The 27,595-nt window shown below is 47.2% G+C and overlaps 1 protein-coding gene across 2 annotated transcripts; it reads left to right on the forward strand.

Moving 5' to 3' along the window:
* The first annotated feature begins 1,762 nt into the window (after positions 1 to 1,762).
* ACADS (acyl-CoA dehydrogenase short chain) lies at positions 1,763 to 27,312 on the forward strand. 2 transcript variants are annotated; one of them, XM_081892451.1, is made up of 13 exons: positions 1,763 to 2,034; positions 4,642 to 4,755; positions 5,744 to 5,852; positions 6,608 to 6,780; positions 17,090 to 17,253; positions 18,637 to 18,786; positions 20,376 to 20,487; positions 21,729 to 21,880; positions 22,833 to 23,003; positions 24,996 to 25,133; positions 26,081 to 26,176; positions 26,427 to 26,483; positions 26,820 to 27,247. In XM_081892451.1, the coding sequence occupies exons 1-13, from the start codon at positions 1,833 to 1,835 to the stop codon at positions 26,970 to 26,972; spliced, it is 1,791 nt and encodes a 596-aa protein (XP_081748577.1). In that variant the 5' UTR covers positions 1,763 to 1,832; the 3' UTR covers positions 26,973 to 27,247. The 2 variants fall into 2 exon arrangements, with proteins under 2 accessions (XP_081748577.1, XP_081748576.1); XM_081892450.1 differs by lacking the exons at positions 1,763 to 2,034; positions 4,642 to 4,755; positions 5,744 to 5,852; positions 6,608 to 6,780 and adding an exon at positions 13,666 to 13,763 and having other exon boundaries at positions 26,820 to 27,312.
* Positions 27,313 to 27,595: the final 283 nt, after the last annotated feature.

Below are 27,595 nucleotides of genomic sequence, written 5' to 3' on the forward strand. Positions count from 1 at the left end.
GTTCTTGGTGGTGGCCCAGAAACAGCCTGCCTGGCCGGAGTTTGCAGCCCTCCAAGCCACTCTGGCCTTGTCTGAGCTGTGCCGCGTTGCCTTGCCAGGCAGAGTAGCTGGGTGGAAAAGGACCCAAAAACGTGCATGAAGCTTGCACGGGCTGATTTGCATGTGTGGATGCAAACGTAGAAACAATGACTCACAAACCATGAAATAGATCTCATCCTAGTGGGGAAGACATCAAACCCGTCTTGACATAGCAAAAGAAAAACAGTAATAATAATAATAATAATAATAATAGTTGTATTATTTATACTCCGCCCATCTGGCTTGGTTTCTCCTGCCACTCTGGGCGCCTTCCAGCACAGATAAAAATATAATAAAAAGTCAAACTAATTAATTTAATTAATAGCAACTGAATGGGTAGTTCCAAGGCCCCTTTCTGGTCCACCTTTTTTCTGGCAAGAACCCAGCAGCCTTTCAGAACAGAGGACAGTCCTCTACGTGCGGCTATCTTTCCCTATAATAATAATAAATTTTATTTATACCTCACCCTCCCCAGCTAAGGCCGGGTTCAGGGCAGCTAACAAGCAATAATAATAACAAGTTGAATGAATACAACTTAAAAACAAGATTAAAATACAACATTAAAATATTGAAACAAAATATTGAAACAATAAAATATTGAAACAATAAAATATTAAAATGCAGCCTCATCACAGGAGGAGAAAAGAAAAGAAAAAAGAAAGAGGGGGAGGGAATCAAATTGGCTCCAAGCCAAAGGCCAGGCGGAACAACTCTGTCTTACAGGCCCTGCGGAAAGAAATCAGATCCTGCAGGGCCCTGGTCTCATGAGACAGAGCGTTCCACCAGGCCGGAGCCAGAGTTGAAAAGGCCCTGGCTCTGGTTGAGGCTAATCTAACTTCCTTAGGGCCCGTGACCACTTTGTTGTTGTTTAGTCGTGTCTGACTCTTCATGACCCCCTGGACCAGAGCACGACAGGCACTTCTGTCTTCCACTGCCTCCCGCAGTTTGGTCAGACTCATGTTTGTAGCTTTGAGAACACTATCCAACCATCTTGTCCTCTGTCGTCCCCTTCTCCTTGTGCCCTCCATCTTTCCCAACATCAGGGTCTTTTCCAGGGAGTCTTCTCTTCTCATGAGGTGGCCAAAGTATTGGAGCCTCAGCTTCAGGATCTGTCCTTCCAGTGAGCACTCAGGGCTGATTTCCTTCAGAATGGATAGGGTTGATCTTCTTGCAGTCCATGGGACTCTCAAGAGTCTCCTCCAGCACCATAATTCAAAAGCATCAATTCTTCGGCGATCAGCCTTCTTTACGGTCCAGCTCTCACTTCCATACATCACTACTGGGAAAACCTTAACTTTAACTATACGGACCTTTGTTGGCACCGGGACCACTAGGGTGTTGCTATTTATGGACCTTGAGGCTCTCCGTGGGGTATGAAGCATTCAGCTGCGGAGGAGGATAGTCCTGTAACGTTTCGGTTTCGCTGCCTAAAATCCGCCTTACGGAGATTTGCCTGCCTGCCCTGTCCAGATGCGCCCCAAACAGCTTCGCACCAAGACTCCCTTCCAAAACCGCAACATCCCCTCCGAGGTCCCAGGAGCTCCCTTCCGGTATGCGCATGCGCGCGGCGTCCTTCGCCCCACCCACCACCCCTACCTCCCCCAACGTGCCTCCTTTGGCTCCGCCCTCCTCGACCTCCGTCAACGGCGTCTTCCTGGCCCCGCCCCCTCGCTCCCATAGCTACGAAAGGAGGCGGCGGCGGAGGTGGCAGCCATCTTGGCAGCGGCGGCGGCGGCGGCGGGCCCGACGGGGCGATGAGCGGCTCGAAGCCCAGGGTGGCGTCGGGGGCCGGCGGGGCGCTGAGCCGCTTGCGAGGCCGGAGAGGCTCCGGAGACGCGTCGCCCGCGGTCGTGGCTCCTCTGAGGGCCGCCGTGTTGCCCCGCACCGAGGCGGAGCTGCTGGCGCTGGACGCGGTCCGGCCCGAGCACGTCCTGGGGCTCAGCCGCGTCACTGAGAGTGAGTAGCAGGGGGGCGTCCCCGGAGGGGGGCGAGGAGCAGCAGGAAGGAGGAGCCCCCCGGGCGAACCCCGACATTGTGCCAAGCCCCCTCTGCGCCCCGGTATCGACTCCCCAGAGCCCCCACCCCAGTTCGTGGATTCACTTAGGTGGGCACCCATGTATCTATCTACCCTGCCCCTCCTCTCCGTAGGCCAGGGGAATTGGGAGGGGTGGTCCTCACGCTCCCCCCAAAATCTTCCCTTGCCTCTGAAAGTTGCCCCTTTTATGGACTCTTCTGGGCACCCCAACATCGATTATGCTTTTGCTCTGAATACAGTGATACCTCAGGTTACATACGCTTCAGGTTACGTACCCAGAAATAGTGCTTCAGGTTAAGAACTTTGCTTCAGGATAAGAACAGAAATCGTTCTCCGGCGGCGCGGCAGCAGCAGGAGGCCCCATTAGCTAAAGTGGTGCTTCAGGTTAAGAACAGTTTCAGGTTAAGAACGGACCTCCGGAATGAATTAAGTACTTAACCCGAGGTACCACAGTAGTCATGTTCTTTTTCCAATCAGGGCGCAGGAAATTGGGAGCGGCGGAGCACATTCTCCTTTTCAACGCCCGCTAGCATTTTCCTCGGAAGAAACCTCCCTTTAGTGGCCCCACCGGCTAGACCCATAAACATAGGCCCCCAAGTATCTATTAGGTTTCCATTTCCTTCCCGTCCCGGAGCGCAGGAAATTTGTGGGAGACAGAGCATGCACCCTGCTTTCTTGTTTCACCTGTTGAAGAGTCAAAAAAATCTATTCCCCTATTTGCAACTAAGGGAAACTCAGAATATATATATTTAACTACACAGGGCTTTGTCTAGCCCCAGCTGTAAGGCTGACGCAAAGAAAGATTCGTTCATTCATTTAAAGAATTGATATGGATAAATTCTCACTCCTGGGTACCCCTGAAATTGGGAAACCCTGAGTACAGCAGCATCAGCTTTCTGTGTTGCTGCTGCCCCCCACTTCATGTGCACAACATCTCTGCTTGCTTACCAACTAAATAGTCCCTTTTTCTGTCAGAATAATTCCACCAAGGACGCAAAAATCTGGGATCCCCAAGGCACCCTAGCACCACCCTGCCGCATATTAGTGTATCAGGTACTCTGAAGAGCATTTCCATTCCCCCCCCCCTTTGAATAGTCTCTTTACTCCCTCTTACTTAGTACAGTGCTTTCAATTAGCAAGATGGTAATAGCTTCCCTATGCTTTTCTACTTGCAGAACTCTGAGCACATCTGAAAGTCTTCACTGCAGTCATAATTCTGAATAATTTCTTTTCTTTCTGCCGTCAGTCCTTTCTGGCTTAGAATGACTTTCTCTCTGCAGTCTGCCTACAATTGTGGAAATACAGGGTTGCCCAGGCTTGTATTTAACAACTCATGTACGGTAATAACCATAGGGTGTTCCAGTATAACACTAATCAATGTGTTCTGTCAGTGCAAGAATTTCCATTTGTGCATCAGAACTTCCCTACTTCTCTCCTCTGCACCCCCCCTCCTGGCACAACCCCTAAATCTGTTCCTTCAGAGTAGATATGGTGAAAGCATAGGGAGATGGAGAGGGAATTCTGTGGTGTAAACAGAAATCCTTGCGCTGATGTAATGCATTCAATGGGTTCCACTCCATACCAGGAATTTCCTGCAGGCCAATGACCAGCCTGTTCCTCCTCTGAGTCCATTGATTGATTGATTGATTGATTGATTGCATTTATACCCCACCTCAAGGAGCTCAAGGTGACATTTTATCCTCACAACAATCCTAGAGGTAGGTTAGGCTGAGAGTGAGTTACTGGCCAAAGGTGAGCTTCACGGCTGAGTGGGGATTTGAACCCTGGTCTCCCAGGTCCTATTCCAACACCCTAACCACACCACACACTGGCTCTCTGTCTTACACTTTTCTCCACAACCAGTATGATAAGACAGAGGGCTGGTGGAGAAGGGACATTGGAAGCTCCTCGGTCAGACAATTGGTCCATCTAACTCAGTATTGTGCACCCTGGCAGGTTGCTCTATCCTTCCTTCTTCAATGAGCCTGGGCAAGGAAAGGCAGCACTAGCTTCTCAAGTGGCTAGAAGCCTGTGTTTTTGTGCATGCTTTATAGGAAGCTAGTACTTGGGGGTGGGCAGGGAGCAGGCTAGTAACATTTGTGGGCTTATTTGCAGTGTTGCCACAATATCTACTCGCCTTTCTTTTATATACAGGCGGCAACCATTTCATGCAGGTGTTCCATTCCTGGCCCTCAAATCCGTCGATAGAGCACATTTAAGTGTGCCCAGATCCTGTTCTGCCTTCTTGCAGATCCAAAAGGACCTGCGTGTCAGCGATCACACGTCAATTGGACTCACCTAAAATGGTGACCGTCTGTATATAAAAATGAGGTCCTTGGGTTTATGTAAGCATGAAGCTTTATTTCTATCAGGACAGACCCATCAGATTGGCAGTAGACCTCCAAGGCTTTGGGCTGCAATGGCTCTTCCCAGCCCTGAAGCCCAAGATCTCTTTACCTCTCTTGTCTTTCCCAAATGGTAATCCCCCACATGGGACTTCTCATGTTTCCTTTTCCTTTGTCTCCTAGACTATCTCTGCCGACCAGAGGACAACTTTTACAATATTGATTTCACCAAGTTCAAGATCAGGGACCTGGAGACAGGGACGGTGCTATTTGAAATTGCCAAACCTTCAGCTTTAGGTAAGTGGGCCCTGAAGAAGAAAAAATGGAGAAAGTGAGAGCTTGTACATGAAGCCTAAGGTCCAGTCTCCATCTAGAAATTGCTGGGATTTTAGAATCTAAATAGTTTCTTCTAAAGAATTGAATGATTTTTGCAATTCCGCCTCTTTTTCTCCTTCCCTCCCCCCCCTTCTGACATTAAAGTTCCCAACAAATATTTTAAAGGAGAAGCTGGCAAATTTTCCATAGGGATTAGGAAGGCAACTTAATAACTTTTATATAAGCTACTCTGCGTGGCAATATTGCTCACCACTAATATAGACAAGCTGGTGGGAGTTGTAGTCCAAAGCATCTGGCAGGCACCAGGTTGGGGAAAGGCTTCATTACATTTTCTCTTGCATGCAGTATACGGCACACTAGGGCCCTGATACTGCTGTATCTAAATACCACCAGCTTTGCCCACCCTGCAGTTCAGCCCAGCTGAACTAAATCTGTCTGTAACGTGAATCAAGTCACCAGCTTAGAACGTCGCTAGCAGATAGAGAGCTGCTTATCGCTATCATTGTTATTATTACTAATTTCATTTATAGACCATCTTATGTCCATGGCCTCAGAGTGGTTTAAAATACATGAAGAATACTAAAATGCAAACAATTTCTGTTACAATCAATACCGCACAAAACATTAACACCAATAGTGACTGTAGAGCAGCAAAAACAAACAAAGACACCGCAGTGTGATTGATTCAGCATGCAAAATGTCAGCAACCTGGTTAAATTAAACCTGTTCAACTGATGTTGGGGGCTCTGCATCAAAAGTGCTTGGTGCAGTTCTGGGAGTAGCAAGGTGCTGCCACAAAGAAGGCTCAAATATGAGCTTGGGTGACCGGCCATGGTGGCCTGGTGGGAGAATCTGCCCCCTTCCTGATGGGCGTAGCTGAGGGAGTGCCAGCAAAAGGTGTGCATGATATCTCATGGGTGACTTGCTTCTTAAATGTCGCTTCTTGCAGAGCAAGAGGATGAGGACGGTGATGCCGGGGAGGTGGACACCAGCGCAGGGCGCTTTGTCCGCTATCAGTTCACGCCTGCCTTCCTGCGCCTCCGGACAGTTGGCGCAACGTGAGTAGGAGCTTGTGGAGTAAATGGGAAAGGGTGCTACCATGCTAACCCTGTGGTTGCAATCAAATGATTCTGAGATTGTATGAAGCAGGTTCATCAGCTCACAATATATATTGGAGAAGTGGCTGTGCCTGGGGCTCAGTGTAATCTGTGATTCATAATTATTTTTAAAAAGGAATGGGTTGTATCCGGCTAAGTCCTACTCAGGGTAGGCCCATTAAATGACCTACATTAAGTCTGGTTCATTAATTTCATTGGGTCTACATGGAGGAGAACTAACGCTGGGTACAACCCAATATATCTGCAACACGAGAAGTGGCACTGTGCAAATTGTAAAAATTCACAACATGCTTGATTTCACTTGTCACAACCCAGCCATTATTTTGCATGATTTATTTGGCTAGCTGTGGATAGGAGCAAGGAGCTAGACTTGTTTGCTGCAAATAGTTGTCAGTTGCTGAGATGTCACTAAGTGCTGCCTCATTTTTCAAGCATACCTTCACAGTCATAGGCACTAGGAACTTTTGATTCTATTAGTCTGTTTAGGAAATGAAAGCTGTTATCTTTAGGAACAAGTGCTTGTGGGCAGCTCTGTGTTTTACTCCTGCAGGTTAGTTGCAGCTCTGACTGTGCCCATCACAGGCAGCATTGCCTCCAGGGCTGGGTCCTTGCAGAAACCAAGTTTTGGCTTCTAGTCAGGAGACCATCTTGACCACCTAACTGGTTGTTCTTCTCTTTCCCTCCTGTCTCTGCAGCGTGGAGTTCACAGTAGGAGACAAGCCTGTGTCAAACTTCCGTATGATCGAGAGGCATTACTTCAGAGACCGCCTTCTCAAGAATTTTGACTTTGATTTTGGCTTCTGCATCCCCAGCAGCAGGAACACTTGTGAGCACATCTACGAGTTCCCACAACTTTCAGAAGACCTCAGTAAGTATCTCTTGTGTGACCCAGAGCTGGCTCAAGACCAGCCTGGTCTCCTCCAAGTCACTTTTGGACTATAAATCCCATCTGCCCCAGCCACTGCAGGCTGCAGAGTGGGGATGATGGGAGTTGTAGTCCAAAATTGGAGGGCATGAAGTTGAAGAGGATACAGTAGAATTTGCTTCAGTACCAACTACCAAATGCCATGTATTGCTTTAAACCTCTCAAACTGAGTTGTACTCAGAAGCCAGTCGGTAGCCAGTGGAGTTCTTGTAGCACCAGCAATAGCTGTTCACTGGTCAGTCCTGGTTAGTAACCCAGCCACTGTATTCTGCACTAACTTTGCACAGTCTTCAAAGGTTGCCGCATGTACAACCTGACCTAACCTCTTCCTGCTAGCTGCTTAAGCTGTTTTTCACAAGGAAGAGGATAGGGCCAAACAGAACTTCACACAGAAATCTTAAGTGTGAACTTGATATATTTCAAATACCATGCCTTTTAGAATTGTGGCCGCCACAGCCTAAAAAGAGAGAGAAAAGTGGGGAGTATTGCAGTGCTGCTAATTTCAGTTTGAGTAAGCACAGCTCACTCTCTTCAAAAAATTTCTCATTCAGGGGAAGAATGTGGTTACACAGAAGCACTGAATTGGTTGACTTCTCTGTTCCACTACAAACTTTGGGTGTTAAAAGTATGTTTTAGAAGGTCATAGCAACCTAGAATTGTTGAGTTGGAAGGGATTCTGAGGAACATCTAGTCCAACCCCCTGCAATACAGGAATATGCAGCTGCCCCGTACAAGGATCAGACCTGCAACCTTCCAACTGAGCTATTTAAAACTCTTTTTTTGGAAATTTTAATTGGATTCTTATTGATGTGTTTGCCACCTTGGGCTCCTTAGAGGTAGGTGCAGGATATAAAGTCAATAAATAAATATTTGCTTTCCATTCACTGGCTGCACTTATGTAGTTCAGTTGCTCTTACACGTAAAATAAGCGATCTCATGTAGCACGTCTCAATTTTTTAGTAAGTGGTCAACAGGGGAGTTGTTACATATAGAGATCTCCTTACGTGTTATGTTCTATGGCTGAGGCTAACTGACCTATCTCTGTCTCTCTTCCTCTTTCTTTCTCTCCCTCCCTCCCTCTCTTTCGCCCCACACAGTCCGTCTGATGGTCGAGAACCCCTACGAGACCCGCTCAGACAGCTTCTACTTTGTGGACAACAAGCTGATTATGCACAATAAGGCTGACTATGCCTACAACGGAGGGCAGTAGCCGCCGCCGCTGCATCCCCCTCCCCCCCTCCATTGGACTTTGCACTACCGCCAGCCATCCTGGTCACATTGGAGGAGAGCAGGGAATCTGCCCTGGACTCCGAGGCCTTTTGCGGAAAGCTCTGTGAGGCTCAAGATGTGATGCTGAAGGGGCTGAGGTGGCAACTGGTGACAGTAAAGGAGCTCCCCTGGCAAACCCGAACCCTTTCCAGCCTTGTTCCTTTCTGGTCCTCTGCTCGGTCCCCAGTGGCACCTGGGTCAGGTTACAGGTTGGACTGTCTGTTAAATGTTAAACTGATGTAGCAGTTCTTGTAGTTTGGCGCACTTAGCCTGTATTTCTTGTATGTTCTTCCCCTTTCCGGTGGGCAAAGGGTCCTCCGACACAAAGCTGTTGCCTCTTCCAAGTAGCCCATGAAACGTAGATAGCAGGTTTTCCCCCTTTGGAGGAGTGTGGCAGGGCTGGTGAATCACTTTGGCAGAATCGGTGACCCAGCCTGTATGATTGACTATGAGGGCCCACCACTCACAACCAACCTAAAACAAAACGAAAAGGAGGAGAGGTGTTGTTGTTTTTTAAGGGATGCTCCAGATTGTGGCTTTGTTCTGTGGTCTTGAATGTTCCTTAAACTCTGTTGGGTACCGGTTGGCAAAAAAAGGCCTGTGTCCCACTGTGAGTCTCTGTCAAGGGCTTTTGAGGCCTTTTCTGCCAACCAGCTTAGGGGGAGGGAGACTGAGATGAGTGTTTCAACCTGAACACTCCACACACTTCTCTATCCTGCCTTCAGCCTAGGTTCCGTTCTGCATCTCAGTTTTGCTCTTTTCCTTGAAAGGAGTGCAAAAGGAGGTGGGCAAAGGTTACCGGGAGCCAAGAATTGCCTGGTGGAGCCTGTCCAAGCAGCAGGGCAGATTTTCCCAGGAGAAATCTTCCGTTTGTGTCTCAAAACATATTAGTGTAAGAAATGGTGGTGTTAACCAACTTGTATTGCCTGCCTTGGTTTGTGCCGCTATTGAAGTGGGCTCCATAGGCTCCCCAGTTCAATGAGATGTAACGGAATCAGCGTGGCTGTGAAAATAAGGGACTTTCCCCTCTTGAAACCTGTAGCTCTGAGCTTTTACTGGCTCCATTTAAATGTTTAGGAAACCAGCCAGCTTTTGCTGCTGAGATGCCGCTATGCCTGTTGGTTAGGCACATCTGAGGAGGGAGTACTGGATGAGGGCCTGGGGAGGTGGGTGTGTATCAGCCAGTGAAGCAGGAATCTTGCCCTGAGGCGACTGTCGGCAACTACAAAGCAGTATTTTTGTTGCTGTCAGACTCCATTCCCAGGCGTTTCTCTCGCTTCAAAGTTAAGCTGGTGTTCAAAGGCCTTGCAGTCAGGGGCCGGTTCTGTGTCAGATGCTAATTCAGCCTGCACGGGAGAAAGCCTTCCAGGCTCTTGAGACTAGCCCTTTTTGGAGGGGGGTGGAGGCACACGCACATTACCCTGAAACAAACCCTTTTAGAGAGGGGAGGAGGATAGTTACAGATTAGAGCGTTTGTAGGAGGTGAAACGCAAGGGGAAAATGGCTTGGACTCTTTAGCTGTAAGGTAGGATGTTCTTAACCACTCCCAAAATATTGGGGATGTAATAAAGGTGAAAAGGGCAGAGCTTTTTGTCCCTGTGTAGCTACGTTTGTGGGTTAAAAGAAATGAAAACCCTCTGTATTTTTGTTCTTGTTTTCTTCCGAACTTGTGATGTTCCAGCTCCTGCACTGTGTGGCCCAGTTGTCTCTACCGATAGATGATGGTAGTCAGTTCTGCTGCAGTCCGCTTGATGCTTTCCACAGAAAGGTGCCTTTTCTCCCCATGTCGAAGGCCACATTCCCAGAGGAACAGTTGAGGGAAACACTTCCTCATTCCACAGGAGGAGGTGGTGGTGATATGGGGTTCCAGAGTCAATGTGATTAAAAACACCAGGTGCCTTTTAAACATCATTCTTACTGTTGCTCAGGCTCCTTCCGAGGACGTCCCACCTTTGCTTTCTTACAAATTTATCCCAGGAGCAGTTGGGAAGGACGGGCAGCAATCTGAGCCAAGAGCAGGTACCGTACTTTGCAATAAACTCCCAGCTGCTTGGCCCCCTTCTCTGGGCTCCAGATTCTTCTCTTCTCCTCCTCCTCACTTCTTCTTTCTCAAAAACTGAAACTCTCTGCCCCCCCTTCCTTCCGAGTGTTAATGCTCTGTGTGTCCTTTGCAAGCTCCCATCTCTTCAAGAAGAATCACGAAAGCAGAAATGGGGCGAGGGGCTTGCTTGCTAAATTCTGCCTGTTGCTGCTTCTGCCTTGCGGGACCAAATACGTGAAATGGGGAAGGAAGCGTGGGGCAGCGAGAGGCAGGTATCCTGATGCCCCGGAGGACGTGGCCAAATGTGTGGATTTGAGCTCTCTGGAACACTTTGCGCCAAGAGAGGGGGGGCTCTTTGAATTACCCCACCAGATAGAAGATGAACCTGCCCTCGTCCAGCCGGCACTTTTATCTGTCACTCATTTGGCTGCTACCCCTTGGGACCACATACTCCATTCCTGTGTGGAAGCCTGTCTCTCCCTCCCCCACCCCCTGAGCCATCTTCCTGTCGCACCAACACTGCATCCGTGGGTTCCATATGGAAGAGGAGGGGAAGGGTCTGCTTCTGCTATGTTGACCATAGTGTTAGTGCCGGGTGTGTGGGGGTTAGATACAAGAACAGCATTTATCCAAAGACAGGGGCACCTAAATTTATAACTGGAATAGATGGGCCATCTCCCCCAAGCGGTTACTTGCCATTGGAAGGCGTCAACGATTCGTTCTTCCTCCCCAGCCATAACTTGGGGGACGGGGGCTTTCTCGTGGCCTCTGCTAAGTTTGGCAGGCCATCTCCCTGGCTTGATTTCAAGCCCTTGTCTTCCTCTTTGCATGTCCTCGTCCCTCTGGAGAATTGTTCATGAAACTGAGCCCTTCCCTGTTGAATAAACCACACAGGACACTTGAAAGCAAGAAGTGTCAATGAGGAAGGGAACTGGAAATACATTGACTTCTGTATTGTATGCAGATTGATACTGATGACAGGTTTGCCATGAAAAGTATCTGCCTTAAAAGCATTAATCTGTAAGGTTCACTGTTGCCCTCCGATGGTGTTGACAGCGGCTGCTTCCATCATATACTCTGTGGCTGTGCAGGCACTGAAGTCCTCGCATTGCATTGTCCGCTTGCCCATCCTAACTAATGGAGAGACCTGGTCCATAACAGGGCTGCTCTGTTACATTTCCCATTTGGTGAAGCACCAGCAAACATGTTTGGACCTCCTATGTATTTTTTTTTTTAATTAATGGGGGTTTTTATAAGGCCATCAGACCCAGGCAAGGGGATAGTTTATTTCTCAGTCCCACTGATTTTTCAGAGATTTTCCTGGGATGACTGGAAAAAGAAAACTGTTTTCTGGTATCCTGCGATCAGTTTACCATCAGGGAGAAGAACATTTGCAGGACTGTGACAAAATGCATCTTTCTCCAGTTTGTCTCTGAATTGGCCATTGGAAAGATTTCCCTGCAAGATTTGTTTTTAAAATAGGGCTTTCTATTCCATTTTGGTCCTTGCCTGACAATGATATACCCATTTTTGGTCTGTCTGTGTGCATCTGTGACCGTTTGGAGAGTGGCAGGTTGTTCCTTTGAAACTTGTGAATTCCAGAAAAGAGATCACGGACGTTATATTTTTCTGTCAAGGTATTTTTCCATAGAGGATGACAGGAGTGTCCCAAGAAGTCTGTGTGACCATTACGATCACCACATTGAACCGTCGCCATGCTGTTGTCATCTTGTGTGTCTCCTAAACCTAAAGTATACTAGCTGACTCGTTTGTATAAAATGTTACTTTGTTGAAAGCAATAGTAATTAAAAACAAAAAAGCAAAAAAAACCATCAACACACAACTTCTGTTGTCTTATTTATTGCGTGACCTTAGTGCTGGGAGCTGGGTGGGTGGTGAGCAGGCAGGTCTTGTGTATTGTGAACCTGGAAATCTGAGAACCCTGAAAATACAAGTGGGTAATAAATAGGTCCAGATCACCTTAGAATAGGTGCTAGCTGTTGAAAAGAGGCTAGGCAGGAGATAGGGGCTCATCAGTGTCCTTTAATTCCTGGTTGAGATTATGGTGGGGGCTGTTTCTGGACTAGAATAGGAGCAGCATTTCAGAGGCCCTCTTGGTTCCAGCATCCAAATGTAACATGGCTTTGTCACTGCTCCAACAACATGACTTTGCATGATTTCATTGGAATACCTTTTAAGAGGACATAAAAACTGCATTGGTTGAAGCTCCATCTGGCCCAGGGGGCTCTTCCTGACACCAGACCAGCCAGTTGGCTCTGGGAAGTGACCAAGTAGAGCATGTAGCAATAGAATCATAGAGTTAGAAAGGTCTTCTAGTTAAACCTCCTGCATTTGAGCCCTGGGTGGGCTCAAACCACCAACCTTCTTGTTAGTTGCCAGGTGCATTGCACCACAGGAGAAGCCATTACTTGTTTATCGCCTGCATCCGTCAATAAGATTTATCATGGATTGTGTGATCTTCATGATGTGCTCTGGAATGTCAAGATTCATATTCCCCCGTCTGTGGAATGCTCTCCCCAGAGAGGCTCCTCTGGCATGTTCGATACATACCTTTTCGCACCAGGTGGACCTTGCATACACGTGCTTGGGTTTGTTAGTATTTTGCTTTCTTGCAGTAAATTTTAAAACTTTAAATTCTTAATAAACGCCTGTTAGCACTTTCCAAGAATAAAATCCTCAAATGTGCGGTTGCACAAAATGTAACATTTGAAATAGGTAAAGGTAAAGGGACCCCTGAACATTAGGTCCAGTCGTGGCCAATTCTGGGGTTGCGGCGCTCACTTTACTGGCCGAGGGAGCGTACAGCTTCCGGGTCATGTGGCCAGCATGACTAAGCCGCTTCTGGCGAACCAGAGCAGCGCACAGAAACGCCGTTTATCTTCCCACCGGAGTGGTACCTATTTATCTACTTGCACTTTGACGTGCTTTCGAACTGCTAGGTTGGCACGAGCAGGGACCGAGCAACGGGAGCTCACCCCGTCGCGGGGATTCAAACCGCCGACCTTCTGATCGGCAAGTCCTAGGCTCTGTGGTTTAACCTGCAGCGCCACCCACGTCCAACATTTGAAGTAACCTCAAATAAAACACATCTCATTATTTCATAAAAGTTATACACCGCTTGATAGTAAAAACAACTCAAAAGTGGTTTACGAAAAAGAAACGTAAGAATTATCAATAATTTAAAGACTTGAAAAGGTAAAAAAAACAAAACTTGCATCTACTTTATGGGTTATTAAACATGATTAAAACCAACATGACAGGCCCAGACCCTTCACTTTCTTTCTCATCCCGTTCTAGGTGGGGGGGGGGGGGAGGTTTAGCTTCAGGCATTTTTTTCCATTGCAAAAAAATTAAATGAACCGACCCAGTGCAAAGTGCTAAAAAAAGTGTTTTTTTAAAAAAAGCCTTCCAAAAAAATAAAAAATCTTCCAATGGTTAAAAAAAGAAAAGTTGTGGGAGGGGCTTATTAATGCTAACGAGGAGGCGGAGCTTAATGAGGCAGGCAGGAAGGGAAGCAAGGGAGGGCGGTCTATTCCTGGGCCCGGCATGGCGGCGGTGACGGGTCTCCTCGCGCGGCGCAGAGGCGGCATTGGAGGTAAACCGAGGCGACCAAGTTTAATTGTCTCCCCCCGCAACTTTTGAGCGCTCCCCTTGGTACACGCCGGTATCCGCACGGCTGTTAACGGAGGTGGGACTGGCACGTACCAAAAAGGGATGGAAGCGGGGGTGGGGGTGTTAGATGAGCGGGAGCAAAATACTGGGGAAGACTCCTTTACTTCGTGAGGGGCGGCAGCAGTTGGGGTGAGGGAGGGAAAATAAGGAGCGGCTCACTTTCTGGGGGCTTCTTCCACACGCCCTTGGGACCCTTCGCATACCACTGTGGGATAGCTCACAGGACCCTCCATGGACCGGGGCAGTCTATCTCAAAATAATACCGGATGCAAACCACAGCCACCTTCATGCTCAGATTGCAAGTATCCAGAAGCTGCACCCGGGCTCAGTGGCCCTTTGGATCTCAGTCGGCAAGCCCACTCACTCTCTGTATATGTATAAAAATATAGATTACTGTAATGCGCTCTTCATGGGCCTGCCTTTGAAGACTGTTTGGAAACCTTTCCTGGTGCAAACTGGAGCTGAGCAAATGCTTGTCCAAACGCCAGTGTTGTGCCACCAGTCCCACTTGTGCATTTCCAGACTCAGCCCAAGATGCTGCCGTTAAAACTTCAGTGGCCATAAATGGCTTGGAGCCAGCACCCCTAAAAGGCAGTCTTCAACTGAGTGGGACTACCAGGTCACAGCCTTAGCCAAGTGGGGTTTGCACCCCCAACACTGCCACCATACAAATAGAGTGGTACCTCAGGTTACAGACGCTTCAGGTTACAGACTGCTAACCGAGAAATAGTACCTTGGGTTAAGAACTTTGCTTCAGGATGAGAACAGAAATCTTGCGGCGGCAGCGGGAGGCCCCATTAGCTAAAGTGGTACCTCAGGTTAAGAACAGTTTCAGGTTAAGAACAGACCTCCAGAACGAAATAAGTTCTGTACGGTGGTACCTTGGGTTAAGTACTTAATTCGTTCTGGAGGTCCGTTTATTTAGTTTTAAATAAATTAGGAGTCCCCAAATGCATGTTCTCTGGTCCATGGGATCACGAAGAGTCGGACACGACTAAACAACAAAATGCATGTTTGAGTAAAGAAGCTATAGCCCTTCTCCTATAAATACAGTAACATTCCAGTCCTCATTGTTCTGGATAAAGACCTGGTTTAAATAGTAACAAGGAAGCTGCCACCTTACTGGACCATCTAGCTCAGTATTGTCAACACTATCAGAAGCCAGGATTTCAGGCAGGGAGACTCTCCCAGCCCTCCCTGCCCGGGATTTAATTTGGGACCCTCTGCATGCAAGGGGGTGGCAAGTGTTGTTCAATGTGCAGAAGGCCAGCCAGGAAAATGCAGGCCTTGAGGCCTTGCTTGCTTTCTCACCTCTAGCAAGGGGGCTGCGGAGGGAGGGGTATGGCTCCTTTCACCTTTCCGCTCAGTTGGCCAGGAGCCCGTGGGCGCCTGTCGGTTTGCTGCTCCCTCTCGGATTGCAATTCATCTCCCTGCAATTCCTCTTGTTCTTTACAAGCCGGGTGTCTTTTATAGGCAGATAAACTTTTGTCCCTTCTGTAAAGTTGGAGTACTACTTGTCTCCTCTGCATTGGGTGCTATAAAATGAAAAGACCCTGAGGCGGGGTGCTGGGTGTGCAGGTTCAAAGCAGCTTCTGGGTGCTTGAGTTTTAGGAGCTTGTGTCACCCCCTTTGTTTTGCGCACTGAGGACTTTAACCCTGACCTCCCCAGTGGAAAGGGACAGGGGCAGATCTTCAGCCTAGCCTAGCCTGACTAAATTCTTCTGCTCACTCAGCAGCTGGTGCCGCAAGAAGCCTTGCAGACTCTTTTGCTAAACATGGCTAGAGACGTCTCTTTTTTTCTTTTTGCCCCTTTGCAGAGACCAGAACATAGACAGAGTCAGAGCATTGGTACATGGAGCTCAGTAATGTGTAAACTGACTGGCAACAGCTCTCCAGGCTTTCGGACATTCCCAGCCAGATAGGCGGGGTATAAACAATAAAATTATTATTATTCTTATATTCCGTAGTGATGCTGTAAGGGACCTTCTGCATGCCAAGCTTGTAGAGCTTCAGCCATTCCCAAGTCGGATTGCAGGAGGTTGCCTTATACCAGGGGTCGGCAACCTAAGGACCGTGGGCCACACCAAGGGATGGAAAGATCACGAGGTTCCAAAAATAACAGACTGGCAAATCAAATTACAGGAATTGGTAGAGACGGCTCAACTGACTAGTAAACTCAGAGGAAACTCAAAGCAAAAAAATTGCGGAAAAATGGGATGGTTATATAAGATATGTTCAAAAATACAATAATAGTTTTGACTCCGTGCTAGCATTCGAGTGATAAAGGAACTAAAAGGACATGGACAACAATTAAGGATTTATTATGTTTTCAGAATGTATTAGAAAAATTATATACAAAGGTTCATTGTTTTGTGTACATTCAAATGTAAGATAAAATATATGCAAAGGGACTTGATAGGAAGTCAAAGTTGAAGAAAAGATTTTGGAAGATAAAAGGGGAAAAAATATTTACTTTCATTATTATCATTTTGTGTGCGGGTGTGGGGGTGTGGGTGTCTTCACATATGTGTGTTGTTATATGCAATGTTTGGGAGGAAATAAGACGGTAAATAACAAATAACAAACTAAATATCGATGTATGTAATTTTTATTTCTTAATTATATTTAGTGGTAGTATGGCTGTATTGTTTTTGTAACATAAAATCATTCTATATATATATATATATATATATAAAGGACCATGGGCCACAAGCGGCCCATGGGGGTCGTTTAACCGGCCCATGGACCCCTGCCGCCCGCTTGATTGGCTCCCGTGCGCCACACTAAACTGGTGCAGAGCGGGGACTGCCTTCTGTGACGCTGGCCGGCTTTCCACTGACTGCAGCAAGCTCCTGCAGCCAATGGGAAGCTGTGTACGCCTCCTCTGTGCTAGAAATAGTGTTTGCACATGTGTACATGCACACACACACTCCAGTCCACTGCGGCATCTGCGGGACTGTGAACCGGCCCAAGCCACAAAAACTTTGCTAACCCCTGCCTTATGCCATTGGTCTAGCAAGTTCAGTATTGTTCATCCTGACTGGCAGCGGCTCTCCAGGGTTTCATGCAGGGCGTCTCTCCCAGCCCAACCTGAAGATGCTGTAGATTGAACCTTGGACCTTCTGCATGCAAAGCAGATGCTCTACCACCGAGCTACGGTCCATCCCCAACAGGGTGTTCTGTTTAGCAGCACAACTCCAGGTCTTCTGGGCCAGACTGAAAGGGCTCTTCATGCTTTCCCATTTGCAGCTTGGACTTTTCAATGTCTGCGAAGGCTGCACACTGTATACCAGACGGTAGAATTGCCAGAAACTCACCAAATGCTTCGCCAAACATGCCGTGACTTCGCTGAAAAGGAGCTGGCCCCCATTGCTGCTCATCTGGACAAGGAGCATCGCTTCCCTGCAGAGCAGGTATGTATGTGACTCATCTCCAGGTAACACAGGCCCCCGTCTGATATTCTGAATGACCCTGAAGACCTGTCACAATTCAACAGGTTTGTTCCTGAGAAGAGCATCCATGTTGAGACTGAGACCTAATGCCCTGGTCTTCTTGACCATTCGGATGTTTAGCTTGGTCTCGGCAATGCCCAATTCAGACACGAGCTCATATTCATTTGATTACAGTCAAACCTCATTTGTCAAACGTAATCCGTTCCGGAAGACCCTCCGGCTTCCCAAATGTTTGACAACTGAGACACGGCTTTCAGGTGGTTGCAGGAGCTTTCTGAACTCAAGCGGAAGCCGCGTCGGACATTCGGCTTTCGAAAAACATTAGAAACCAGAGCATTTCTTTCCAAATTTTCAGCGTTTGGGAGCCAAAACGTTCCAAAACGGAGGTGTTAAGGATCCGAGGTTTGACTGTACTCTGTTTGCTCAAAATTAGAACCAGAATTCTGCATCCAAAAAAGCTGAATTCTGCAACCTGTATAATGCAGGCTGTTTACCTTGTTATGCCCAAATTTGCCTCTTTGATTCTATGAACATAAGAAAAGCCTGGCTGTTGGATCAGGCCAAAAGGGGCTCATTTAGTCCTGCATCCTGCCTGTTTTCATAGTGACTAACTAAATGCTACAAGCAAGACCTGACTACATGAGCACTCTGTTGCACTGAACCCATTCCTCTTGCCTGCTTATTCTACTATCCTCCTGGCTTCTAAGATGCTACCTTGCTCATATGCTTTCAAGCATGTTTTCTCTACCATGAGGGCTAGGAACTTGATTTATTTAAAAACAAACACCTCCCCCTCCACACACTCAATGTGTCAACACCTTTTTTCGTAAACCGCTTTAAGATTTTTTTCTGCAACCAAGATGTTTGTAAATTTTATCAAATGAGCAAAAAATAAAGTGAAAGCCAAGATTCACAAAACCGAATTGTGCTTTCTCTCACATAACCACAGTTTTTCTGTCCTCAGAAACAGTAGCTATGCCCATCCTAGCTGCCAGCTCACAAATGACCTTGTTTTGTATTGCACTGGCTTCACACTCCTTAGATTTTATTGGTAAGGCTGCCTTGTACAAATGTTCTTTCAAAGAGCAGTTTAATGTAAATAAAAGAATGAATTGCACGACGTGTGGTATGCTTTCTCCTGGCAGTGTGTGCTGTTCTGTAATTAAGTAATTGCTATGGTTCTGCTAGGAAGGGAAGAAGTTATGGCTGCTGCTGGATGACTGACAAAGGCAAGTGTAATCCAGTGTGGAATTGCTTTAATTCGTCTTTCAGCTGGGTTGTTTCTGCCACTGGTGCTGTCTCCCCTAATCAGCTTTACATCATCATTTCCTCCCCCACTTACAGGTCAAGAAAATGGGTAGCCTTGGACTTTTTGCAATGGACGTACCTGAGAAGTATGGAGGAGCTGGTCTTGATTACTTGGCCTATTCCATCGCCGTCGAGGAAATCAGCCGAGGCTGTGCATCTACTGGCGTGATCATGAGTGTCAATAATGTAAGAGATTTCCGCAGATGTTAACCTTGATTGGCATTCATTCATTGTATCTAAGAGTGAGTGGCTTGTTGTTGTTTAGTTGTGTCCAACTCTTTGTGACCCCATGGACCAGAGCATGCTAGGCACTCCTGTCTTCCACTGCCTCCCGCAGTTTGGTCAAACTCATGTTTGTAGCTTCGAGAACACTGTCCAACCATCTCGTCCTCTGTCTTTCCCTTCTCCTTGTACCCTCAATCTCTCCCAACATCAGGGTCTTTTCCAGGGAGTCTTCTCTTCTTATGAGGTGGCTTCTCATGAGTGGCTTAGATACAATCAAAACAAGGCAATCTCTGGCCCGGCAGGTTTACAATAAAAAAAAACATGGCACACAAGGCAAAACGTACAGGGAGGGAAGAGGAAAACCATCAAAATTCAGGCACACATTTCTAAACTGTTCCTACACTGACCAGCTGGCACAGTGAGGGTGCCTGATGCTTAAAGTTCATGCAAAAGTGGTACCTTACCCCGGTAAAGTTATATCTTTATAGGAATGTTTCAGCAACTTGTTGACAGGAATGTAGTGAAAGGGATAGCTATAAACACATCTAACAGACATGTGTCAGGGTAATAAGTGTTCCAAGTATTCAATGAAATGGACAGACTTACATGGCAGTCTGTTAGGAAGAACCTGCCCACTTGCTCTACTAAATTTATTTGCAGATGATAATATGGACTCGGGCTATTAAACCCCGTCATAGGATACTTTTTGGTTCCTGCACATACAACTGTCGCCACTTTTCAGGAGGACCTGAAAGGAGCTAATTTAACAGCACGAAACGCAAGGGTTCAGCAGGTAGCTCTAGTTGAGAAACATACATGTAGACTAAGGATAGTTAGAGAATAAAAAGCAGAGGCGAATTTGCAAAAGGCTGGTGGAGACTTATTTTGGGCAATGAAAGGAAGTTCCCTAGAGTGTACTCCAATATATCAATTAAAATACTGTACCTCTGCATTTATCAGAACATTTTGTGCTGAGTTTGTACGTAGAAACCTCTTGGGTTTTTTTGTTTCTAGTTTCATTCAGTTGTTTGTGGTCTAGATTTTTGTAGTATTCTTTTTTTCTACTTCTAAGCTTTGTTATGTTTGTTGTGCCACTTAATAAACAGTTTTTTTTAATTGTAATAATATAAGGCCTCCGGGAGCTGTTCAATACAGCCTCCTCCAGTGTGCCATCTCTCCCTCGCCCCTACACGCTGAATAGTTCTTCTGAGGGGTGGAGTTGATTGCTTGGCATTCTGGTCAGGGTGGTGTGTAAATCAGTTTAACCAGGGGTCGGCAACGTTTTCCCTGCCTGGGCCAGTTCACTCCAGCGGAGATCCCTCCATGGGCCAGATCACGTGCACACCTGTGATTTCCAGTGTCTGCGCAGAGGCGATTTCCGGCGCCACAGAAGCGAGGCCCATGCCACACTGTGCTGGTTTAGCACAGCGCGCGGGGACTTGGCGAGTGGGCAGCTCGTAGGCCGGTTAAACGAACCCCATGGACCTCTTGTGGCCCATGAGCCTTAGGTTGCTGGCCCCTGGTATAACTTGTCTTCCCTCCCCATTTAGTCCCTCTATTTAGGACCAATTTTGAAGTTTGGGTCTGAAGAGCAGAAACAGAAGTGGATTGCACCTTTCACCAGTGGGGACAAAATAGGGTGCTTTGCCCTAAGTGAACCAGGTAAGTTAGGCACACAGGTAATACCTTGGGGTCCTTAAAAATAAATTACTCTATACTCAGACAGCTTCCCATAAGAGGGAGTGATGGCCACCAGCTTGGATGGATTTAAAAGAGGGTGAGACAAATTCATGGAGGTGGCGGCTATCAGCGGCTACTGCCTATATTCTGCCTCCACTGTCAGAGGCAATGGATCCCTCCAATACCAGTTGTTGGGAATCAAGTGGGGAGAGTTCTGCTGTCCTCATGCCCTGCATTCCCATTTGGGCATCTGGTTGGCCACTGTAAGAACAGAATGCTGGACTAGAAGAGCCCCCATTGGCCCTATCCATCTGCAGAGTTACTCTGATGTTCTTAATCAGAGCATACATGACACAAATGAGCATATTTTGCATTTTAAAATAATAATAATAATGCTTTATTGTTTTTTAAAAAAACTGTGTAACATATGTAATTCACAGAAAAAAGATCATATAAACAAACATTCGTTCCATAGCTAGTGCTTGTATGGAAAGGAGACACTATCCCATCCAAATCAGGCTGGCAAAATAAGATGTGATCATATGCAGAGCTAGCCAGGTTATCAGCAAGGTTCCGAGATGTTACCGATGAAAAATTTAATAGAGAGTGGGAAGTGTACAGAGTTTATCTAAAAGAACATTGCAAAAATATAAATCCATTGGCAGGTCTGGACTGACTTATCTGCGTGTAATAGGAGAATCTTACAAAATTATTGTAACTGGAATAACCTAGAGGAGATAAAGCTTAGTGTGCAATTATGGAATGATAGGGGAACCAGAAATGAGCATATTTTGCATTCATTCTGTTCCCCGCAAGTTGTTATCCCTAGGCATGTGGAGCATTAAGGAACTTGTGTTATGACATTTAGTCATGCCACCCATGGGTCCCCAGAGGTGGTTGAACTAGTGACTGCCATCATTCTCAACCAGCATAGCCAATGGTCAAGGATGGAGGGGGACACACACACACACACACACACACACACATAAATACTGGTGGTGTCTCTAGCTCAGGATGGTTGTTTATTCTTACCAACAGCAGCCAGAAAGTCTGGTCTGGCAAAGAGGGGTGGGTGTCTTAAAAAGCCATATTCTGCAATTGAAATACAGCTGGAGGATGGGACTCCTCTGCTGAGTCAAGACTTGAGTTTTCGCAGTCCCCTCAGAGAGGGAGCAAGCACCAGGTCTTTGGGTCAGAAACCCTTTTGGTTTTCTCTTGCTAAGGAAACGGCAGCGACGCCGGAGCTGCTTCAACGGTTGCACGGCTGGTTGGGGACGAGTGGGTCCTGAACGGCACCAAAGCCTGGATCACAAACGCCTGGGATGCCTCTGCAACGGTGGTCCTTGCCACCACAGACAAGTCTCTGAAGCATAAGGTGAGTGTAGCCCTTAGGGTCAGTCTTCACAACAAGGAAAGTTGGGGCTGAGCTAGGTCCCCACACAAAGAGGCTCCGTCCCATGGGTGTATTGGTTTGTTTTTAAATGCAGCCTTTCCCAGTGAGGTAAGAGGGACTGAGAAACTTTTGACTCTGCTGTTAGCCTTTATTCCCTGCTCTGCCCAGCAGAAGTAGAAATGGGATAGATGGTCTAGATCAGCCTTGCTCAACCTGTGGGTCCCCAGATGTTGTTGAACTACAACTCCCATCACCCCTAGCAAGCAAGGCCAGAGCTCAGGGATGATGGGAGTTGAGGTCCAACAACATCTGGGGACCCACAGGTTGAGAACCGCTGGTCTAGATGCATTGGAATTACGACTCCCTTAAGAGTATGGCTCCCGTGCTGGCTGAAGCTAATGGGAGTTTTAGTCCACAATACTTGTCTCTGGTTCGCCAGAAGCGGCTTAGTCATGCTGGCCACATGACCCGGAAGCTGTCTGCCGGCTCCCTCGGCCAATAAAGCGAGATGAGCGTTGCAACCCCAGAGTCGGTCACAACTGGACCTAATGGTCAGGGGTCCTTTTACCTTTACCTTTTACTTGTAGGGCATCAGGTTGGGGAAGGTTGGTTTATAGCCAGCCAGGTGGTATAGTGGTTAGAGTGGTTGGACTAGGATCTGGGAGGCTAGGATCCAAATCCCCAGATGGCCATGAAGCTCACTGGGTAACCAGTCACTGCCTCTCACAAGGTTATTGTGGAGATTCAAAGCTTCCTTGAGCTGTTTGGAGGAAAAAGTGGAATGGCAATGCAATGCAATGCATAAATAGCCTGCCAGGGATCCCAGCTCAGGCAGGCAGGAGAGACTTGTCAAGCCACTGATGGACCACCGGTCATGCCAGCAGACCTCCTTCTGTGTGAGCAACTGCGAACCTTGTTCTGTCTTGTCGCGCAGGGCATCAGCGCCTTCCTCGTCCCCATGCCAAGCCCTGGCCTGTCACTGGGAAAGAAAGAAGACAAGCTGGGGATCCGAGCCTCCTCCACCGCCAACCTGATCTTCGAGGATTGCCGGATCCCCAAGGCCAACCTCCTGGGGGAGCAGGGGATGGGCTTCAAGATTGCCATGGTGAGTAAACTCTCAACAGTGAAGAAGAGGGGAGGGAATGGGGTTAAGCAGCACCGTCTGCCTGCACTGGAAGCACAAAGGGTGGCGGTTCTGGCCTTCGCTCCCTCTTCCCCTCCATGCCCTGTTTTCAGCCTTTCAGGAATTTGGCGGATCACTATGTAGCCGTTTTCCTTTAAAGTGTGTGTTGGGGAAGACTCGTGTCCTTCATGCCCTCTCTGTCTGGCCCACAGGCTCCTCCTTAGTCAATGCACCCCTCTCACTGCCTGTCTGTTAACTCTAATAAATGCCTCTTGCTTGTCTGGATAGGTAGTCGTTGCCCAAGTGTATGTAGGAACTAGCTTATGTCTATGAGAACATCTGTGGTTTCTTTAAATTTGATTTTCTGTTTTTGCTAATTTTTTATTACGCCTAATGTTTTTTATTGCTATTTTTAACAAATGTTTTATACAATTTTGTAAGTGGTATATAAAACTTGCTAAATGATAATGTGTATCCCCTGGCTGAGGAAGGAGGGGGCACCTACTCTACTTAGGGAATTAAACTCTGGAACTCACTCCCACAAGAGGCAGCGAGGGACAATAACATGGATGACTTTAAAAGAGGTTGGCGCCAATAGCCATGTTAGCTGTGTTTTACCTCCACAGCTGGAGACAACAATGCTTTTGAATACCAGTTGCTGGAAACCACAGGACGGAAGAGGGCTTTTGTGCTTGGGCAGGGGACACGGGTGGCTCTGTGGTCTAAACCACTGGAGCCTCTTGGGCTTGTTGATTGGAGGGTCAGTGGTTCAAATCTCTGCAATGGAGTGAGCTCCTGTTGCTCTGTCCAAGCTTCTGCCAACCTAGCAGTTCAAAAGCACACCAGTGCAAGTAGATAAATAGGTACTGTGGCGGGAAGGTAAATGGCGTTTCCATGCACTCTGGTTTCCGTCATGGTGTCCCGTTGCGCCAGAAGCGGTTTAGTCATGCTGGTCACATGACCCAGAAAGCTCTCTGTGGACAAACACCGGCTCCCTCGGCCTGAAAGTGAGAGGAGCGCCACAACCCCATAGTCACCTTTGACTGGACATAACCATCCATGGGTTCTTTACTTGAGGACTTTCCATTGGGGCATCCAGTTGGCCACTGTGAGAAGAGCATGCTGGACAAGATGTGCCACTGGCCTAATCCGCAAAGGCACCTTGTGTCCTTATTAAGCATCCTTATAAAGAGACCATTGGTCCATCCAAACTCAGTATTGTTGGCAGTGATTGGCAACAGCTTTCCAGGGGATTTAGGGATGTTTTTTTCCTTCCTTGGCTCAACGTGGCCATGCTGCCAAGGGACTGAGCTTGGGGCTTTCTACAGGCAGAGATTAAAGCAGTGTGAGGCAGCGGGAGAGGAGGTCCTCCAGTATGTATCCCTTCTGAAAGGTTTGTAGTTCTGGGGAAACCCAAGAGCTGCACTGTAGTTTTTTAATCCCCCATTTAAGACAGTTCTTGCTTTCCCAAAGTGGTTCATATCATAAATAATAGTAATGGAAAGATAGAAAGGCAGGCCTTGAGATTAGTCTCTTGTAATAGATAAGAGATAAGGTCAGGCGGATCACAGTCTGAGACAGCAAAGCCAGAAGCCATAATCTACTTACACTGGTATAATACTGCTTCCACCCCAAGGATTGTGAGAACTGGACTTCTCTAAACATCCTTGCCAGACTGCAGTTCCCAGGAATCTTCTGGCAAAGCCAGGATAGATTTAAAATAGTGTAAGACAATATAAGTTTGTACTGTGTGCGTCTCTTCATTGTGGCTCATCTGGAGGTAGTAGCAAAACTGCCCCACTTCATGCTTCACTAACAGCTGCCTATATTTACTAGATGCTGGGCTTTGCAAAGTCTGCTCAGTCATTCCAAAGTCTTAAGATTGTCTTCAGTTAAAGTTGGCTTTTTCTGATGTGGCTGGTTGTAGTGCACAAACTCTTTTTTTTTTTTTTTGTCTTCCCACCTTCCTTTCAGCAAACCCTGGACTCCGGGAGGATTGGAATTGCATCTCAGGCATTAGGAATAGCCCAGGCAGCTCTCGATTGTGCTGTGGATTACGCTGAGAAAAGGGTGGCTTTTGGCTCCCCCATTACTAAGCTGCAGGCCATTCAGGTACATAGATAGATCTCTTTCTTACAGGGGCTATTCTCTTTGTAGTTCCAGGACTCATCAATACTTAAAATAAAAAATAATAATCAGGGAGGCTAACCTGCAGCCCCACTGTTTTTGCTGAGCTAGAGCAGGAAGGCTTGCCTGGCGCCCTCGTTACATATATTTAGGTGCTGAGCAAAAACATTTCTCTTCTCCCAGGCCTTTGGCTAATTAAACAATCTTTGGCATTTTAAACTGCGGGGGAGTATTTGGTTTTCGTTTCTTACCATGTTATGTATTTTTGTGTTTTTATATTGTTATCCTCCCTGTGATCTTTGGATGAAGGCTGATACAGAAATATTATTATTAGTGCTCCCATCAGCTCTGTGCAGCATGGGAGTTGTTGTTCAGCAGCAGCTGATGGGCTGCAGGTTTGCCACCCTGTTTTAGAGAGAAATGTCAAAACAGAAGAGCTGGAATTCATTGTGTACTTGTTGCACAACTTGATTACTTTGGGGACATCAATATCTTAAAAGTGAAATGGTTTCCCTGACCAGGACCAGTCCAGGGATTATAATTAACATGGGGCACAAGGACATGGGGCACAAGGGCATTCAAAGAACCATCATCCCCAATGTATGGTTCCACATGAGATGGATTTCTTAGTCTTCCATTTGATGTTCCTGTTCAAAATTAGTGAGACAAGGCATACGCTTTGCTTTATTCAGAAACTGTATTGTGGTTGAGCTTCTGTTAAGTATTTGCTGTGTTCATTTTGATTTGTTGCATGCAGACCAGCCTTGCCTTTCAATGTTTTGAACTGCAGCTCCCATCAGCCCCAGGCAACACAGCCCCAAACAGGAGTTGTAGTTCAAAACATGGGGACAGCACTGGCTTGGGGAAGGCTGGTGCAGAATATCTAGGGCCACTGAGGTTATTCAACCCACCATGGTATTTTGTGTCTGTAGTTCAAGCTGGCTGACATGGCACTGGCCCTCGAGAGCGCCCGTCTGCTGACATGGAGAGCCGCCATGTTGAAGGACAACGGAAAGCCCTACACAAAGGTAATAGTGCTTGTCTTCACAGATAATGGACAGGTTGCAGGCACCCTAGAAATGTGTGCAAAGGCCAAAAAAAACAACCCATTCCCTGGGCTATAGAAAATCCCCCACCCAACCCTGTTTTGCAAGGTGAGCTGGTGTGCTATTTGGGCTGGGGTGGTAAGTGAATCTCCTTATCACTTATGCAACACTTAGGGCGGTGGGGTTAGATTTACCTGGACTGTAGCACTTTCCTCTCCTCTTCTCCAAACAGGAAGCTGCGATGGCAAAGCTGTCTGCCTCCGAGGCTGCAACTTCGATTTCCCATCAGGTAAGCCTGTGCCTCTTTGTGCCCATGAGCACAGAGGGAGAAGCTCTCCCCTTCCATACAGTTGGCACGGTGCTGGCTTACATGGAGCAAGAGACACAGCCGAAATCTCTCTCCTTGGACCGTTCTGTCACTGTGGCCACAAAGGAGTCCCTGTAGGTGTGTGGGGCTCTTAAATGACCCTGGCAAACGAACAGAGCATGAGGTAGGGGGAGCTAGTGGTATACTTCCTTTCCATCTCCTGGGTGTAAGTGCATCCCTCCCCATTTTTCATCTCTGTTGCCATGCTGCAGCCACAGTATCCAATGCTGATGCACTTGGGATGCTTTTTTATTTCAGGCAATCCAGATCCTGGGAGGGATGGGCTATGTGACAGAGATGCCGGCGGAGCGCCACTACCGGGATGCTCGGATTACAGAGATCTACGAGGGAACTAGCGAGATACAGAGGCTGGTCATTGCAGGGCAGCTGTTGAAAGCTTATCAAGGCTGAGGGGGAGAAGATCTGTGCTTCAGCGCCTCCTACTTTCTTGTAGAGATGCACGTGCGATTTCTGATGGTAGACCCAGGGTCTGGTTACAAGCCAACACAGAGCCCCATTTGCCAGAGTTTAGGCAGAGTAGGAGACTCGGGCCACCAGTTGCTGCAGGCCACAGCATTCACTGTGAGAGTTGAACAGTAAGCCAGAGCGGAGAGTCTCAAGACAGCAAGATAAAAGTGTCCTCTGCCTTTACGGTGCCTTAGATAAAGATATATATATATATACACCCGAGGACACCAAAACCTGCATATATATATACACATACACAAAATGAATAAATTGCACTACCAAGGGTTTGATTTCTCTCTCCTCACCCCACTTTGCACTACAGCCTCAGGTTGCGTTTAATGGACATTCATTTGTGTGATGTTTCTTTAAACTACCTCTGTCTGCAGCAGAGATCAGGAGTGCAGAACTGTTGTGTGGATAAAAGGATAAATGAAAACTCTTCTCCAGCATCAGATACTGCCCTGAATATGTTAGTAGGGTGCAGGGGGTGGACACCCACTAAGAATACCCACTGAGACCTGTGGGTATAGGGTAGTATACAAATTTAATAAATAATAATAAATAAT

This window comes from Podarcis melisellensis (assembly GCF_964234715.1).
Source record: "Podarcis melisellensis genome assembly, chromosome: 16".
NCBI classification, from domain to species: domain Eukaryota; kingdom Metazoa; phylum Chordata; class Lepidosauria; order Squamata; family Lacertidae; genus Podarcis; species Podarcis melisellensis.

Excerpts from the sequence above, each read along its gene's own strand:
- ACADS (XM_081892451.1), top strand. The coding sequence starts at position 1,833 with ATGAGCGGCTCGAAGCCCAGGGTGGCGTCGGGGGCCGGCGGGGCGCTG. Across the intron at positions 5,853-6,607 it reads CTCCGGACAGTTGGCGCAAC|CGTGGAGTTCACAGTAGGAG; the intron begins GTGAGTAGGAGC and ends CTGTCTCTGCAG. Across the intron at positions 26,484-26,819 it reads CAACTTCGATTTCCCATCAG|GCAATCCAGATCCTGGGAGG; the intron begins GTAAGCCTGTGC and ends TTTTTATTTCAG.